The 16,502-nt window shown below is 48.9% G+C and overlaps 1 protein-coding gene across 2 annotated transcripts in view; it reads right to left on the bottom strand.

The window, feature by feature from the left end:
* PKP1 (plakophilin 1) overlaps positions 1-16,502 on the bottom strand; it is a 49,030-nt gene that overhangs the window by 19,098 nt on the left and 13,430 nt on the right. For both annotated transcript variants that reach the window (XM_079327135.1, XM_079327136.1), the window contains exons 3-4: positions 10,066-10,484; positions 1,878-2,022 (exon numbers count right to left, since the gene is read on the bottom strand). In XM_079327135.1, coding sequence (XP_079183261.1) covers positions 1,878-2,022; positions 10,066-10,484 — 564 coding nt within the window. The remainder of the gene's footprint in view (positions 1-1,877; positions 2,023-10,065; positions 10,485-16,502) is intronic.

Raw genomic sequence — 16,502 nt, 5'->3', positions numbered from 1 at the left:
GGGACACACATGGGACACACACAGGGCATGAGCATGGGGCACTGGGACAGACACAGAACAGACACAGGACAGACACAGGACAGACATGGGACAGACAGGGAACAGACACGGGACAGACACGGGACAGACACGGGACAGACACAGGACAGATAGCTGCCATGAGCACAGCACCAGGACAGACAGGGGCCAGCAGCACTGACACAGGACACTGCTGGGACAGGGACACCCAGAACTGCCCCAGCAGTGCCGGGGGTTGGACAGCTCTGGCTGGGGAGCTGGAGAAGCAGAGCTGCCAGGGAATGAGGGCCACAGATGACCAGTCTAGTTCAGGCCATAGGTCATGAGCACAAAGCTCCTGGCCTGGAGGTTGGAAGGAAAAGCTTGAACTGCAGGAGTCGCTGCTGTGAGTAATGGCCATGGTCAGAGTCCTTTGCCCACGGAAATGCGCTCCTGCAAACTTTCACCCACCTCACAGTTTGCACTGAGCGGAAATGCTGCCCTGCCTATGTGCAGAGGCCATTTATAGCCATCTAATGACATGCTGTGGTCATTTATCTGCATCCTGAGATCACAGGCTGAGCTTAGAGCGATGGTCATGGCCAGTGTCACCACCCTTGAGGGCAGCCAGAGGCAGTGGAGGGAGCCCAGACCTGCAGGACAGCACACTGACACCCCCTCGGCTGAGGTCTGCTGACAATGGCCACTGAATGAGCACCTTTCGGGAGGGAAGGAAAACAGGCGTGTCCTGGGATGAGTCACCGACCTGCTCTGGCACATCTTTCTGGGAACAATGGGATGGCCCAGCACTCACAGAGGCTTTGCAACGGTAACAAAGGACATGGCCACCCCACAATCGGCCACCTGAACGTGGGCTGGGCACCTGCACTAATCCAGGAGTAGCCAGGGCACAGGGCACAGCTCCACACCGGGCCAGCACCACAGCTCCACTGTTGTGCCAGGACAGGGAAAGCCTCTAAACCAACCCTCTAAAGGGTTGGCATCTCAGTGCATCCAGGGTGGGGATAATCTGTGGTTACATCCTTGCTGCTTTGGATCCATCCTTCAGGCTGCCTCCTTTGCTGCATGTTGGCAAAGGAACTGAGGAGGAACAGCATCAGAAAAATAACCCATGCTATCAGAAGAGCTTCTCTGTGGTCAAGTATCACAGAATCACAAGCGGTTTAAGTGGGAAAGGGCCTTAAAACTCATCTTGTACCACCCTCTGCCATGGCCAGGGACACCTTCCACTATCCCAGGGTGCTCCAAAAGCTGCCCAACCTGACCTTGGACACTCCCAGGATAGGGCAGCCACCACTATGGATGTGCAAAATTATCTTTTTACATGATCACTAATTAACCAATTGGCTCAGGTGGCTGAAACATTCTGAAAAAGGGCTGTGAAAAAGGCTGGCAAAGGGCTGCAGGGTCCAATGGGTCCGATGCCCAGGAAAGGTCACAGTGGGACTTTAAAGCAGCTTTGTCTGGCAAACTCTGCAGGTCCAAGATAGTGAAAGATTGATGTGGAACTGGGTGCAGATGCCCTCAGGAGAGGACACTGGATGGCAGCTTCCACACTTCCACACTGTCAAACCCCATCAGCCTGTGTCACAGCAGCTCTTGGTGACAACAGGAACAGTCTCCTCTCAGAAACTATTCCAGGCATTAAATCCTGACCAACTGCTGATGTGAGAAAGTGGCCATTAATAGCTGAAAAATCTACTTAATTAATACTTGAGCCTGACTAATGAAGTATAAAGCACCCTCCTGAAAACCAAGATCCAAACTATGGATCCTTGGCTCTAAGGAAAACCAGTCCCATCCCTCATCTTGTGTACATCTTGTGGTGTGGCAGCAGGGCACTGGAGGAGTCTGCTCACCTCTTGCTTGGCAGACTCATCCTGGAAGCAGGTGTGCTGCAGGTAGTAAGCCCCCATGGCCTGGTACTTGTCATCAGAGGAGCACAGGAGCTGGATGGCCTTCTGGATGGTCATGGTGCCAGCATCAATCTCATCACCACAGATCCTGTGTCAAAGAGAAATACAGAACTGCATGAGTGCTCAGCCAAGACAGCTATGCCAGCACTGAGAGTTGTAGGGAAGGAATCAGTGATAAAATGTTATCACATTGCCATATAGAGCACAGAGTGCACCTCTAGTGGATTTTTCTGTTTCAAAAAGAGAGATGGTAAAAGATGGAAAAGACACAGTGAAGAGCACTAAAGGTAATAAATTCCAGATCCAGTCTATCCACAAGCAAAGGAGACAGAAAAGGAAATCTGTGGTGAAGTGGTGGATGTCTGATCATGTCCAAAGTGGAAATTTAGTGAACAGAAACCCAATTCACTGTTGCCCAAATAAAGGAGTGAGTGGATAGGAGTGAAAGGAGTGATCTGCCAGTTCATGAGGACATGGCAGGTGGTTTTTCCACACTCTGGGATACTTTGATGTGAGAGATGGTGGAAACAGAAATGTAAAAGAGTAATTGATGGTCTGGGGAAGCTCAAGCAGATCCCTCAGGAAAAGGCCTGTCTGGAATCATGGGATGGACAAATAGGCAGTTTATGAAATGTTAATAGCTCTGAGACATCCTGCTCCCAGGGGATGTTCACACTGGCTGTCTCCAAGCTCTTATAAAAGTTGACCACTGTCATCATCCCTGTTAGAGGTAAAGAATGTGCCTGAAACTTCAGAGAAAGGATGTTAATTCCTCTGGCTTGGGGCAGGACTGGAACCTCAGGAGAAATACAAACATCAGAACGTTCTTCTACTTGTTTAGAAATGTGCAAGTCCTGCTCTTTTTGGCTTGCTCTTATTCAGTACCACCTATGATATTTTAACCCCATAAAAGTAGAAAAGTGTCCAAACTTTTAGTGGGGTCTGAACTTCAAAGCTTGTCTGTGCTTCCAGTTGTAGAAATTAATGTAATTGAAAGTTCCTGTCTCCTCTCAGCACCCTTGCAGCTGAATCCTTCAGAGGCAGCTCACAGCAGTGGTGGCTGCATTATTTGTAAATCCAGGACTGAGGAGAGTCAAACCCAAGCTCCTGTTTGGTTTTACTGTCAGCAGTGATGGGATACAAATGGAAAAGGCTTTATCAGCAGTGGATGGAATCCAAAAGTGTGAGGGCTTCCCCAGCCAGTGAAGTTGTGGCTGTGCATGGCTGATGATGTTCCCTGGGACTCATGGGGAGTTTTACCTGGAGATCAGAAATCAGTCCCTGACTAAACCACATTTATTTATACACGTTTTTGCTACGTGTCACACCAGGGATTGACTCTGTAGAGGGGCTGCTCATCTTCAAACAATGCCATAGACCAACAGAACAGTGATTTTAAATGAACCCATTACATTTGAAGTGTTAAATTTCACCAAAAGACAATAGCACTTCTAGGCATGGGATGGACAGAGTTGCTTTGACTGTGCCAAAGAAATGTAAATAATAAAGGTCTGGAAAGGACACTTGGTCACCACAAGCAGCACTGACAGTGAGATAAAACATTTATCCTTACAAATACCAGGGTTCCCCCACACACAGCCCAGAGCAGGGAATAACATGCACAATTCCACAGGGAATTTCACACAAAAGGCAGCATGAAGGACTCTGGTCTCCACTGCCCTCCCTGGCATAAAGTTACACCCAGCCTGCAACACTCATTCAAGCACCTGTGGAGTCAATAGAAAGATATCAGTGCTTCAAAAAAACCTTGCCTGTGTGTCTTGGACATTTTTTCAAGGAAAGGAAGCCCTGCCCTTTGGAGACACCTCTGCTTCTCTTGGTATGCAGGAATGAGAGACAAGTCTGGGGTTGGACCTTAAGCATTCCATGTCTAAAGCTGGGTAAACCTCATTCCACTTTTATTTCTACACTGCAATAAAACATCACTTCCTCACAAGACTTTTCAACAGTTTGAACCCCTATCAAAACCTGACACCAAGGAACTTCCATTAAACTTGCAACAAGGAGACACAAAACTGTAAAGACAAAGTAAACTAGAAATTATGGAGCCCCAGAAATCCTTGGGTTGGATCCAGGATGTGATTTTCTCTCAGGGCTTTTTTATGCTTCTGAAATGATTGAGCTGAGAACTGATCCTGCAGCAGGGAGGGGCTTCTCCTTTGGGAATTGAGACCTGCACTGGAGGTCTGGGGAGAGAGGCAGATTGGTAAAAATACCAGGTCAGTGGCCATGTAACCATAGTGATCTATATTTCCTTACAATTATTGAATCAGATGCACTTTTTCTGAGACAGAAGGATGTCCACTTGGTCTAGCTGATAAAGGATTTCTTTACATCCACTCCATAGAGGGACAAACCTCCTCCAGCTGGGAAAAACTGGGGATGCAGGTGCAGTTCAGTGGGAGAAGATGGGGAAGGTTCCCTTTTCCCTGCTGTCTCCTCCTCAGCAGTTCTCAGCAGGTCAGCAGGCAGGCTCTGTCACAGTGCCCAGAAAGCAGCAGGGATTTCTCCTATCTGGGAATAAAATCACCTTAGCAAAGTCCCACAAAGAGGAGATTGTTCCTCAGTCAGTCAGGGATATTCCTGACCAGATCCACACTGTGGGAACAACAACCTGCTTCAAGACAAACTCTTGGACTGAGCCATCTCCAGCCTGGGCAATGTGACTGGTAGGAAGAGCTCCAAAGGTTGCTCTTCCACAAGAAAGAAGCAGACTGGGAAGAGACTTCAGCTGGAAATGATTCAGTGAAGATAAAAAAGATCAGATTCTGGAATGGAAGGCAAACAAATTCTGAAAAGGATCAGTAGCAGAAAAAGGCAAATTCCCTCATGTTTCATGAGCAGATTGTTTTGTGTTAATTCCTATCTAAGTTTCTGCCCTGCTTGTTAGGGCTACAAGTCTCAAGGAAGGAGGTAGCCAGAAAACTCTTAACAAAGTCCACTGTTTATTAATAAAATCAGAGTAGAGACTCTCAAAACAGTGTTCAGCACATCCCAGCATTTTATCCCAAATGATAACAAACCAAAATGAAGGTGCCTTTCATTGTACTTGGTTCTGCATTCACTGCATTGCTCAGTCCTGAGGTGTTAATGTTTTGATATTGATCACCTTTAATTACCCCAAAAGACAAGAGATGGATCAGAAAACACCCTTGGTACCTTTCCTGACTATTTCAAGAACTCCTGTCCTTCTGTCTGTTTGCAGTTCTTCAGGGAAGCTGATCTCAGGAGGGAATGGTTTTAGGGGACCCACTGTCCCTGAGCTTCAGCCACAGCACTGCAGCACCTCAGCTGGGGCCAGGTTGGTGTCACCAGAGCCAAATATGACACTAAGAAATCCCAAAGGCTTGCCACAGTCTTTACTGCCTCCTCCACAGTTGCCAGCTGAGGCACCAAGAGCTCTGACAGAGCAACTCTGAGATGTTACAGATTCCCAAGTGCCTGGAGAGACACTTGCTTCCACAGGGTCTCTAATGAGGTGCTTCATCTCTTTCTCCACAAAGAGAACTCCAAAGGGAAGAGCATCCACGTCTCCCAATGGGGCCAAAGGTAAATGTGGGTTTGCAGGTGGCCATTCCAGGCTTCTGATCCAGATCAGCAAACCCTGAGCCAGAGACTGTCTGCAGACAGTCCCCATTCCATGCTCCCAAAGGAGAACACCCCCAGTCCTTCTCCAGGGGTGAGATGAGTCTGGGCTCTCAGCCATGTCTCCAGACCAGACATCTGGGGTTCCCTGAGATCAGCAAGAGGTGCTGGCTTTGTCAGGGGGCAGATGCCTCAGCTCAGACAGAGGCATCTCCTGAAGTGGTGTGACCAGCTCAGGCCACTGCAGGGCCACAGACACCAAGGCCACCAGCTTGCCTGGCCCTGCCTGTCACACGTGGCCCCTGAAGCACAAAGTACAACAGCTCTAAGCAGAGCTAATACCATGTCAGCCCTTGGTGGACACAGCTTTCTTGTACCCCAGGTTCCAGTTGGAGGGGCACAAAGACTCCAAATTTCCTAGGGGCATTAAACATCCTGTTGTTTGTTACTGCTTCTCATCATTGCTCCCTGATGACCAAGCAGGATGCAGAAACTTTTATCCTGTATGGGCATAAATAGTATCAATAACATCAATAACATTGCAACATGTAATTTAGCCAAAAGCTGCCTGCTCAGGGTGCTAGTCTGTCACCTGGGGCATGCTGCAAGTGCCACCCAGCAGAGGAAATGGTTAAAAGTGGACAAATAAGGGTGGTCTCCAGCAGCTGCTGAAATCACTGGTGCTGCAGCTTCCAGGGTGAAATGTTGCAGCTCTGGGGGATGTCACAGGAGATCAGGAAGGAGAAGGGTTTTGTGGAGAAGAGAGAGTCCTGGACACCAAGAAAATTCCTCCAGCACCACCAGACTCCAGAGAACTGCATTTTGGCAAAACATAAGTGCTGCTCACTGAGAGCAGCCTGTGGGCAGGAGCCACTGGAACAACCCTAAACATCTGAGCCCAGGCCAGAGCTGCTGAGCTTGGAAATGTCAATCCAGATATGACATAATGATTACCAAGGCTCAAGTCTCTGGGTGGTTATAGAGAAGTATTTCTGGAATGTCAGAATCCCAGATGTTGGAAAAGACCTCTGAGAGGATCAGGCCCATCTATGGCCAATCCTCACCTGGTCACCCAGCCCAGTGCCACACCCAGGTGCTCCTTGAGCACCTCTGCGGATGAGAACTCCACTATCTCCCCGGGCACCCTCTTCCAATGTTTAACAACCCTTTCTGTGAAGAAATGGAATGGACATGAGAAGGTCCCTCTCTGCTCACTGAGGCAGGATCATGACAATGGGGTTAGTGGAGAGGAATAAACTGCATGAGTTTTCACTTGTGTTCAATCTCCTGATCTGGGAAACAGTGTAGAACTCAGATTCCATCACCAGAACCAACAGCATGGGGTGAGTAAACCCCTGTGATGTGATCTAGTTTATCAGGGAATCACAGAATGGCTTTTCCTGGAAAACAGTTCAGTGTTACACTGCTCATCAGGCAGCTGGAAGAAAGGGGCTTTGGTCAGTTGCTGCTGTAAGAGGGAGGACTCTGAGGGATATCAGTTATCAGAGGCAGCTCTTCCCTGTCTCACACAGCCAAAGTCAGTTCAACAAATGGCAGCAATCACATGATCAAGAAGAGTTGCAGAAATTAAATAACTTTGTCACCAGATGCAGAGGGACTGCTCAGGACAGACAGTTTGACAGTTCTTGCACACTCAGAATTTTGATACCTACACACCACTCTCACCCCCTAAGAACACCCAGTGACCAATTTTTCCTCTCACACCATCTGGGTAGACCAGATGCACAGCAGAGGATGCCTGAGAAGCATTACTGAGCCACTACTGAACATCAATGGCCATTACAGAGTTTTGTACCACTGAGAGACCCAGCAGATCACAGGTGAGCAGTCCCTCTCACAGCAATGGAAATCACCTCATGGATTACCTCAGATCATGAAATCCATCCATCCTCAGAAAGCATGGATAGCATCCAGCCCTTCCCTGGCTCTTGCAGCTGTTTGCAAGCCTCCAGAAAAGACATCCAACACATCCCAGGAGATCTGCAGCACCAAAACTGAATACAGAATCTTCCATGTCACAAAGGCACAGACTCCACTTGGAGAATGACCAGAATGGAAGGACAGAGCCCCAAACTGGGAGCTGGCAGCAGTGTGACCCAGCTGAGCCCTGTCCCTGCATGTGGAGGTTAATAATGGGGTACCTACAAGCAAAGCTGTCCTTACTCAACACTGAGGGAGACAAGGGAAGATTGAAATCTCCAGGTGGAGAATCCTCCAGACACAACAGCCCTATAGAGCAGGGAGAGCCCAGACATGGTCCTGACCCACCTCAGAAGATCCTCTCAACAAGAGCACACTGAGAGCAAGGCCAACAGTGCCCTGCAAGACACTTCTGAGGGCTAAGAGTCATCCAAAAGAGACATTTTTCCAAAGACAACAACTCCTTTGTATGTCTCCAAAGCTTTCAGGACAGCTGCTCTCAACCTCCTCCCTCTGAGCACAACTTCTGTACCAGGTGCCCCCTGCCCCAGTCCAGCTCTGCAGAGCTTCAGGCAGAGCAGGGGCTGTGCCACAGCCACATCAGATTCACCCAGGGGACACAGCCCCAGCTCAGCCCACAGCTCAAAGCCCAACTTGAAGACCGACTTGGAGCCTGAGGTTTCCACAGCAGAACCAGTTCTGCCAGATGAGCCGTGCCCCAAGCCAGAAGTGTGTAAATGGAGCCACTCCCTAACCAAAGGCAGCCAGAGCTGGAGAGGATCCTTCTCACAACAGCAGCAGCTCTCCTCTCAGAAAATGCCATCATTCTCCAAGTGACCTCTCCAAAGCCATGACCAAGCCCCATGAGTGTGGCTTTGGCCAGAGCTTGCCAAATTGCTCCAAAGCTGTGTCCTCCTAGGAGAGGGCAGCTGCAGCCCTGAGTTCAGGCATCCTGCCACCCTCCCCACTAAACATTTCTGCTCTTCAGTGAGAAATTCCCTAAAACAAATCACTGCCATTTTGTGTAACATCTGTGGTTCCTGTTCCAGAGGATTTAGGGAGCTGCTGACAGCAGCAAGCCAAGGCCACCAGTGCTCTGGGCTGACCAGGGCTAATTGGCATGTGTCAAACATAGAGTAACTGGGCACATGGGCACCCAGGGGCTCATGATAGTGTTCTAATGGGACAGTGACGTTTTTTGGCATCCATGCTCTGGGACACACCCTCCTATTCAATCCCAAAGGAGGGAGGCTTAGCCAGAGTCACCTGGGACATGCAGATGTGGAAAAGGGCATGGTTTGGCTCATGCTGCTGACAGGGAAGGGGATTTTCTCAGTATCTCCATCATTCCTTGGGGCAACGGCTCAACAGTTTCAGGCCTTTTGTGGGAGTTGGAATTAAGTCTATGAGCCCTGATAAACAGTCTCACACACATCCTGCACTGGGAAATTTCTCTTTGGGACCAGGGATCACCAGAAAAGAGTTTGGGAGCTTTTAGGGGTCATGTGACAAAATTCCCTTTCTGTCAGGGAGTTGTGAGAGTTTCTGGGCTGGTGCAGAGCAAGTCCCGGGTGATGCTGCAGAGCCCTGGGGGCTCTGGTGGAAGCTGCAGTCCCTCCTTCTCCAGCTTTCACTGCAATGATTTGCAGTTCAAAACATGCAAACCGTGGTCTCCCAAGGCTTCCAAGACTATGGTTTATGCAGACCAAGTCTCTCTCAAGACTGCAACCAAATGTGGTTGGTGCTCCAGAGCTGAGGTAGCTCAGGGCATTGGGGCAGCGTTCAGTCACCACCCAAACCAGGTGATGGTCAGTGGGAGCTCAGCTGCATTCACAGGTACATCCTTGCGAGGGTCTGAGCTCACTGATGTGTTTTTCATGCCCTGTGCTTGTAGGCAACATCTACAAGAAGGGATCTGATGCTCCAACATGATGGATCATCCTACACTTGGATATTTCCTACACCAAATGGAACTGGATGGAAGGAATTGAACAGCTTCCACTGGCTTCTCTTTCCTGATTAGTCAGATTATTCCAATTAGGGTATTTATCTCAATTTATGACTCAGCTTTTTCTGGAATCCAAATCAAACCTTTTTTTTTTGCAAATGAAGCAGGGGCTGGGTAAGAAAAGAGAGTGGAACACCACTGCTTAGTAGGCTCTCAGCTCTGCTCTGAGTCAGACTCTCTGGAACTGACTTCTTCCAAGATGGGATTTTTTTGGATAAGTTTTTTGCCAGACTGTAGCAAGAGGACAGCCAGGAGAGACACCCTGACTGCGTACCAGACCTTCTGCTCTTCACCTCCCAATCCTCATATTGTTACAGGCCAATGCCACCACAGACACTGAGGGATTGTGTTGCCCAATATCACGAGCGACAGCAGAGATATCTGCACTGAGCCAGTCCTGTCAGTTCCCCTCCACAGCCCAGGAAACGAAGGAGAGCCCATAAGAATGACCTGCTATCAGTGCTGCAGGACGCGCTGTAAGGGCTCTCCAGCGGCTCTGGGGCAGCTCAGGTGCCTGGCTCTGGTGGGCAGAGCTCCCCAGCACTGCCCACACACCCTCAGGGTCAGAGCACTTACTTGGAACCGGACTGGGCCTGTCCATAGACCCCGTCCTGCTTGCAGCTCATCATGGGCTGGGCATAGACCACGTCGGGCTTGTTGCTGGAGGGGCAGGACAGGGCCCGTGCTGGCATTTTTTTACTGGTCCTGCTGGTTCCCTGCTGGGTGCTGCAGGAGCTGTAGATGCTCTGGCGGTTGAGGGTGGCCTTGTGCTCGGCCCGGCCGCCGTGCGCCTTGCGCAGGGTCCCGCGGGGCGGCTCGCAGTACAGGTCGGGCTCGCTGCGGCTGCTCTTGATGTTCTGCACGAAGCAGTAGTCGCTGCCGGCCCGGGGGCTGCACAGGGCCTTGCCGTGGGCCCGGCTGGCCCAGCCCTCCATCTGGCTGTAGGAGCTGTAGCGCCGATTCTCCACGTCCCGCTTCAGCGTCCCGTTGTAGAGCTGCCAAGGGCAAACACCAAACAAACACGGCGGGTTAGGGCCGAGCTGCAGCTCTGCACCGGCGCCCCCGCCCTCCTGGTCTCACTGCTTTCCTGCGCCTCTCAAGCTTTTCTGTGCCCAACAGTTTTGGGGCATTATCCAACCTGCAGCCCTTACAAAGGAGCCAAACGCCACCTGGATATCAGGGACGCTGAGGGATCAGGATTTGGGATCCAGAAGCTTTAAAGTAGAACTTCTTATAAGTACATATTATATTATTGACTTTTTACAAATGTTAAAATGAATGCTATATATATAATGCTGGAAAAAATTGCTGAATGAATATAGTTTCTTTTAGTTCTACTTAGAAATAGCAGTGTGATAAATACATTTTTTCTTGGATTATAACATAATGATGTAAAAAGCTTTTGTTCATGTAACTAACTCAGAAAATAGTAAAAAATAATAAAAAAAATCTTCGCATCCTTATATTATCCTAGCTGAATAAAAACAGAGGTGACGAACACCAAAACTGCAAGGAAAAAATTTACTGATCTCTGTTATCAAAGAGTATACCAACAAGAAAGAGCCACAAAGAAAAAAAAGTAAAAATGTTGATTTACAGATTAGAAGGGGTAATTTTGAATAATGTGTGAAAGGTCTATAAATATGCAACAAGTTAATGCATTCAACGAAATGTTTTCTAAATCAAGGTGTGCTCTAAGCTACACGCCAAGCACCTGGCCATTGTAACCTTTTGCTTTGTTGTCTCTTATTGTCTTTTATTAAACTTCTTAAAATCTACCAAGAAACTAAACCTTGTTTTTCACAAACTGAAAGCTGAAATGTGACCCTGGTAATAGAGAAAGTGCTTTATTCCCAACACACAGGGTCTAACCCACCCTGTAACTACAGGAGCTCACTGCACATCTCCCACCATCATGGACCTTGATGTCCCATTCTGACCTTCCAGCAGTGCCTGCATTTATTTTTAATTTCCTTATGCTCTTTTCTTCCCCTCACAACTATTAGGTTCTTAGAAAGGGAGTAAAGGGAGTGAAAAATGAGTAAGAAGGGATTCTTGAATCAAACTGTGCCAAGAAACAAGTGGAAACAATGAATATCTGCTTATGAGTTACAAGGCGTGTAGTATCTGCTCAGATAATGGGATGCTCTGGGAACAATGGGGAATGTGCAATAAAAACTCAGATGACTAAGACAGGAAGTAAAAAAGAAAGGATAAGAGATGGTAAAATAAACCATCTACAATTAGCAAAACAAAAAGATGGCTTTAGCTGCCCTGCTGTCAGTTCAAAATGCCTTCACCACTTCACCAGAAGTCCTCCAGATTTGCATCAAGTTTGCCACACCAGGATTGAATTCAATCTTCTTCTGCAATATTAAACCTTTGGGATGTCATTGCTGGATTGTAGGAGCCTGTAGGGGTATGTCCAAATGAGAGACAACTCATTCAGATGTGCACTCCAGAAAGAAAAAGAAATTAAATTGTTTTAGTGCTGTGTTTGCCCCATGATGCTGAGTTTGTGGTCTGCATCCACTCAGTTGTCTGGCAAGGAGATCTCCAAGACATACAGCAAACAGGGATAAAAAGAGCTAAGGAATAAAATTGCCTGGCCCATCCCTCTTTGATTATACTGGGAAAGCTCATCCATGATCTCCTGTTGGATCAAACTGATTTCTTCTCATCCAGCTCTAAGCAGTGGCACTTCAGATGCTGTTGTCTGCAAAGGGCACCCAACGGTCTCTTTGGCTGGGACAGAAAAGTCAACACTGGCTCCTAATAATTTTCTTGGAATTGTGAAAAGCCTGTTCCTGGTGTAAGAGTTCATGTCACTGAAAAAAAAAATCCATATTTCCTAACCTAGAAACACTCCATGACAGAGAAATGGGAATGCTCTGCCAGCTCACCCCAAGTTCCTCAGCTCTGCCCTAACTCTATCCCAGCCCCAACACACTCAGCATCATTCCTGCCTCCAACACTGTACAGAATTGTCATTATGTTAATTAATTAAGCCAAATATTTCCATTAACAAACTGATCTTCAGGAATGCAGGGAATCCTCTCGGCTGTGTCCCAGGGAGCTGCACAGGTAATGGCGAAACCCTTCCCCAAGGGGCTCCCTGGCACCACCAGGGTGGGACTAAACCCTTTGGTCCAGCTCTGCTGATGCCTGGATCAGTTATTTGAGTAGTTTTCAGACTTTCAGATGAGCATCTGAACAGGAGAATTGCTGCAAGAAAGCAAAAGGGGAGCAGATTCTCTCTTTGTCTTCTCCAGAGGACACAGAACAAATCTGGTGCTGAGTGGGGCAGGGAGAGGTTCAGAGCCTCCTGCAGAGCTCCCAGGGTTTGGAAGGACAGACTGCCAGTGAAAAGAAGAGCCAGGGTGAGGCAAATCAGAGTAGAATGTGATGAGTCTCAGGGGCTCTCTGGCAGTGGGACAAGCCCTCTTCTGCCCAGAATAAAATCCAGGATAGCCACATATATACTCTCTTCATCCCAGGTTTGCTTGGGATGCAGCGCACACGCAGCAACAGAAGTGACCTTCCATGAAGTCATGATCTAGCATATATATGTCCTTCTGCGGTGATGTCATCCCCATTTCAATTCATTTTCCTGGGTTCAGAAACCCTGGGGACAGTGAGGGATGGACAGGGTTGCGGTGGGAAGGTGCAGGGGGGACTTTGTGCTCAGTGGAGCCGCTGGCAGCAGCTGCAGGACAGAGAGCAGCTCGTTAGCTGCTGGATTTCTTTATGAGTCAGTTTAAGCTGGGATTATTCTGTAGGGCTTTCTGTCAGAAGCTTGGCAGAGCTGTGGAGCCCCTGGGCATCTGCTGAAACTGACTCAGGGAAGCCTGGAAGAGGAACTTGTTGTTTATCCAAAGCTGAGATTTGCTCTGCAGTGCACTCACTGAGGGGGGGGGGGGGGGGGGTGCATCTCTGTTTACTGAGACAGAATCATGGGTTCTGGATTTCCTGCTGGGTTTTAGAGTGACTGTAGCATTGTCCTCCTCCTTGGCAGCCCCAAGATGGGTGAAGCTGTTTGCAAAGACACCTTTCTGCAACACAGGAGCCCTGGGCTGCAAGTCCGAGCAGGTCCCGGCAGGGCGGGGGAGCCTTTTGCAAACTCATGAGAAAATCGTTCCCGTGTGATGTGAAGCTCATTACCAAAGGCAGTCCACGACTTTTATTGCTGATTCTACCAGATGCTTGGCTGATTTTAATCTCTTTCAAGTGGCACGGACCTAATTGGTATCTCAAAATTCCTTTTTGCAGCAGAAGCCTGATCCAATGGCTCCAGATTGATGAGGATTCTCCTGCCAGCTCCAGCAGACCTCAGACCTTGCCGAAGAGTCTATGAATCCCTGCATGGCCAGGGCTGACCTGATCCCTGCCTGCTCCTGGCAAAGTGCCCTGTCTGTGCCTTAGAGCAGCTTCCCCACACTAAAACCTAAATCCTTGTCTTGGATGCTGACCCAGCCAAGCCAGAGACCATCACTTCTAGCACTGAGCAAATATGGCCAAGGGAGTGGAATTCCCTGCAGCCACCAGTGAGACAGGATGCCCAGCAAGGCAGAAGGGAAGCACTCTGTGCCTGGAGAGATGCCATCTCTAAGGGGGAAGGTGATGTTGTCACACAGTCTGTGGTTTAAAGAGCCACCTGACAACATCTCCCAACTTCTGCTAATGCCACTCTGTGTGCAGGGAGCTCTCCATGTGCAGAAGGGCAGCAGTGAAAGGAAAGAATCAATCTCTGGCCTTCAGACCTCATCAGTGCCCAGATTTCCTAATGCTGCGTGCATCTGCCCACTGCCCATGGGTGTGTGCATGGTGTGCCATCCACAGCTTTGCCATTTAGGAGTGTGGGGAATTGCTGGGAAAGACCAGGAAGTCCCTCAAAGTGGAGTGGAGACAGATGCAGTGATTGTCTCTGCACTGCAGGATCTGGGAAGCATTTTGTAGGGGTCAGGCTGTCACCCCATGGCAGCTGAGAAGTTGTAGCAGCTTGGAAGGTGTCTCCTTCCAACACACAACTCCTTTGCAATGTGCACTGGCAGCCCAGAAAATCATCCATGTCCTGGGCTCGTCCCCCAGGGTGGGCTGCAGGGAGAGAGAGGATTCTCCCATCTACTGTGCTCTTGTGACACCACAGCTGGAGTACTCTGAACAGTTCTGGTGCTCCGAACATAAGGAGGACATGGAACAAGTCCAGAGGAAGCCACCAAGGTGATAAGGGGACTTGAGCACCTCCCCAGTGGAGACAGGCTGGGAATATTCAGCCTGGAGGTTGTGTGGAGACCTCACATCCCCTTCCAGGATCTGAAGGGGCTACAAGGAAGATAGAGAGGGACCCTTCATCAGGAACTGGAATGACAAGACAAGGGGAATGGCTTCAAAGTGCCAGAGGGCAGGGTTAGATGGGATTTTGGGGAGAAATTCTTCCCTGTGAAGGTGGAGAGACCCTGGCACAGGATGCTTGGAGAAGCTCTGGCTGCCCCATCCCTGGAAGTGCCCAGGCCAGGTTGGACAGGGCTTGGAGCAGCCTGGGCTAGTGGAAGGGGGTGGAATGAGATGATCTGTAGGGTCCCTTCCAACCCAAATCCTTTCTGTGATCCCATGATCCTATGATTCTGATTCCAGCCATTCCATCAGGCCCTGTGGATTTAGGATGCAGGAGGATGCTTAGGTGCAGCCAGGCCATCTGATATTCTGAATTTCAGCCTGAACTTCTCACTGTGAAATGAGTCTGTCTGTGTGAGGTCAGGCCTCAGGAGCTGTTCATTCACATCAGACAGGGAAAACAAGGAGGGAGGAAAGGCACTGGAGATGAGCACTGGTGGCACTGGTGCTCCTGTCAGGCCCAGGGAGTGCTTCCCTCCCTAGCAGCAGCACAGACCTGCCTATAAATTAATAACCATTTGTGGATCTCCAGTTCTCAGCCTGCAGTATGTTCTAGGAACAGCAAGTGGAATATCCAACACATGAGACAGGTAAACAAACATCTTTAACCTCTTATTTCAGCTGGAATAAAACTGGTTCTGGAGAGTAAGTCAAAATGGCATTGTCCCAGCTATCAGCCATGAGCCTTTTTCTGTTTTTTTTCTTCCATAAACCGTTTTGCTCGGCAGGAAAAGTCTCCATCCTCCCCTACTTTCCAGAGAAGCAGAAGAAGGAAGCAAGGTGCACCAGGACAGGAATGGCACCTGGATCCAGCTCTGCCTTCCCACGTCAGAGCCCTCCCAGAGAACTGGGTGGTTCTGATTCTGCATCTGAGGACGCCATCAGTTCATTACCTGCCTGGATTTTTTTTTTCTTGCAATTTGTTTGTTTCTAGAGCAGCAGACAGAGAAGTGAGGGCTCCGTATAAACACGTCAGGAGCAGGTTTCTCCCAGGCTGGAGGGCAAAGCACAGGAGATGCAACCTGAGCAGGTCCCACCCTGAGTGCTGGGTGGGGAGAGCTCCTCACGCTCCTTGCGAAATCCTCCGAATGCTGCTCCCTCCATGGCAGGGAGTAAAATTGCAAAACCAGCAAATACATTGTTTATCTATTTCTGAAATGCTCCTTCCCATCTCTCTCAGGACCTGACTTTCCCTATGATTTTTCATCTCTTTTTTTATCATTCAGCTGAGATTTAGGTCTTGCTGGTTCTGTTGGTTCTGGCCAAGGAAGGCAATGTCCAATTTGCTATTCCAAAGCCTAAAGCCTTGTGCAAACCTCCCAGGGACACCAGGTTCTGACCAAGCAATGACGTGCAGTGACTCTAAACCTTTGTTTTCTCTGGCAAGATTATCCAAACCACTGTCTTTTGGGGTTTGTTTCAGGTTGGATATATCATCACAACAAACAACAAATTTTGACCCGAAATTCTTATGGAACAAAGCTCCCACTGACAGTGAGAGGTTTTGTCCAAAGAGGCAAAGGCAGGCAAGGACAACAGTGATCACCTCTTATTCAGGTAATGCTCTGGGGAGAGAAAGCTCTGACTATTCCTCCCACAGGAGGATTTTTGGTTAAAAA

This window comes from Erithacus rubecula (genome assembly GCF_903797595.1).
Source record: "Erithacus rubecula genome assembly, chromosome: 26".
Classification (NCBI taxonomy): Eukaryota; Metazoa; Chordata; class Aves; order Passeriformes; family Muscicapidae; genus Erithacus; species Erithacus rubecula.
The sequence above is the reverse complement of the archived record's forward strand: the minus strand, read 5'-3'. Positions and strand labels throughout refer to the sequence as shown.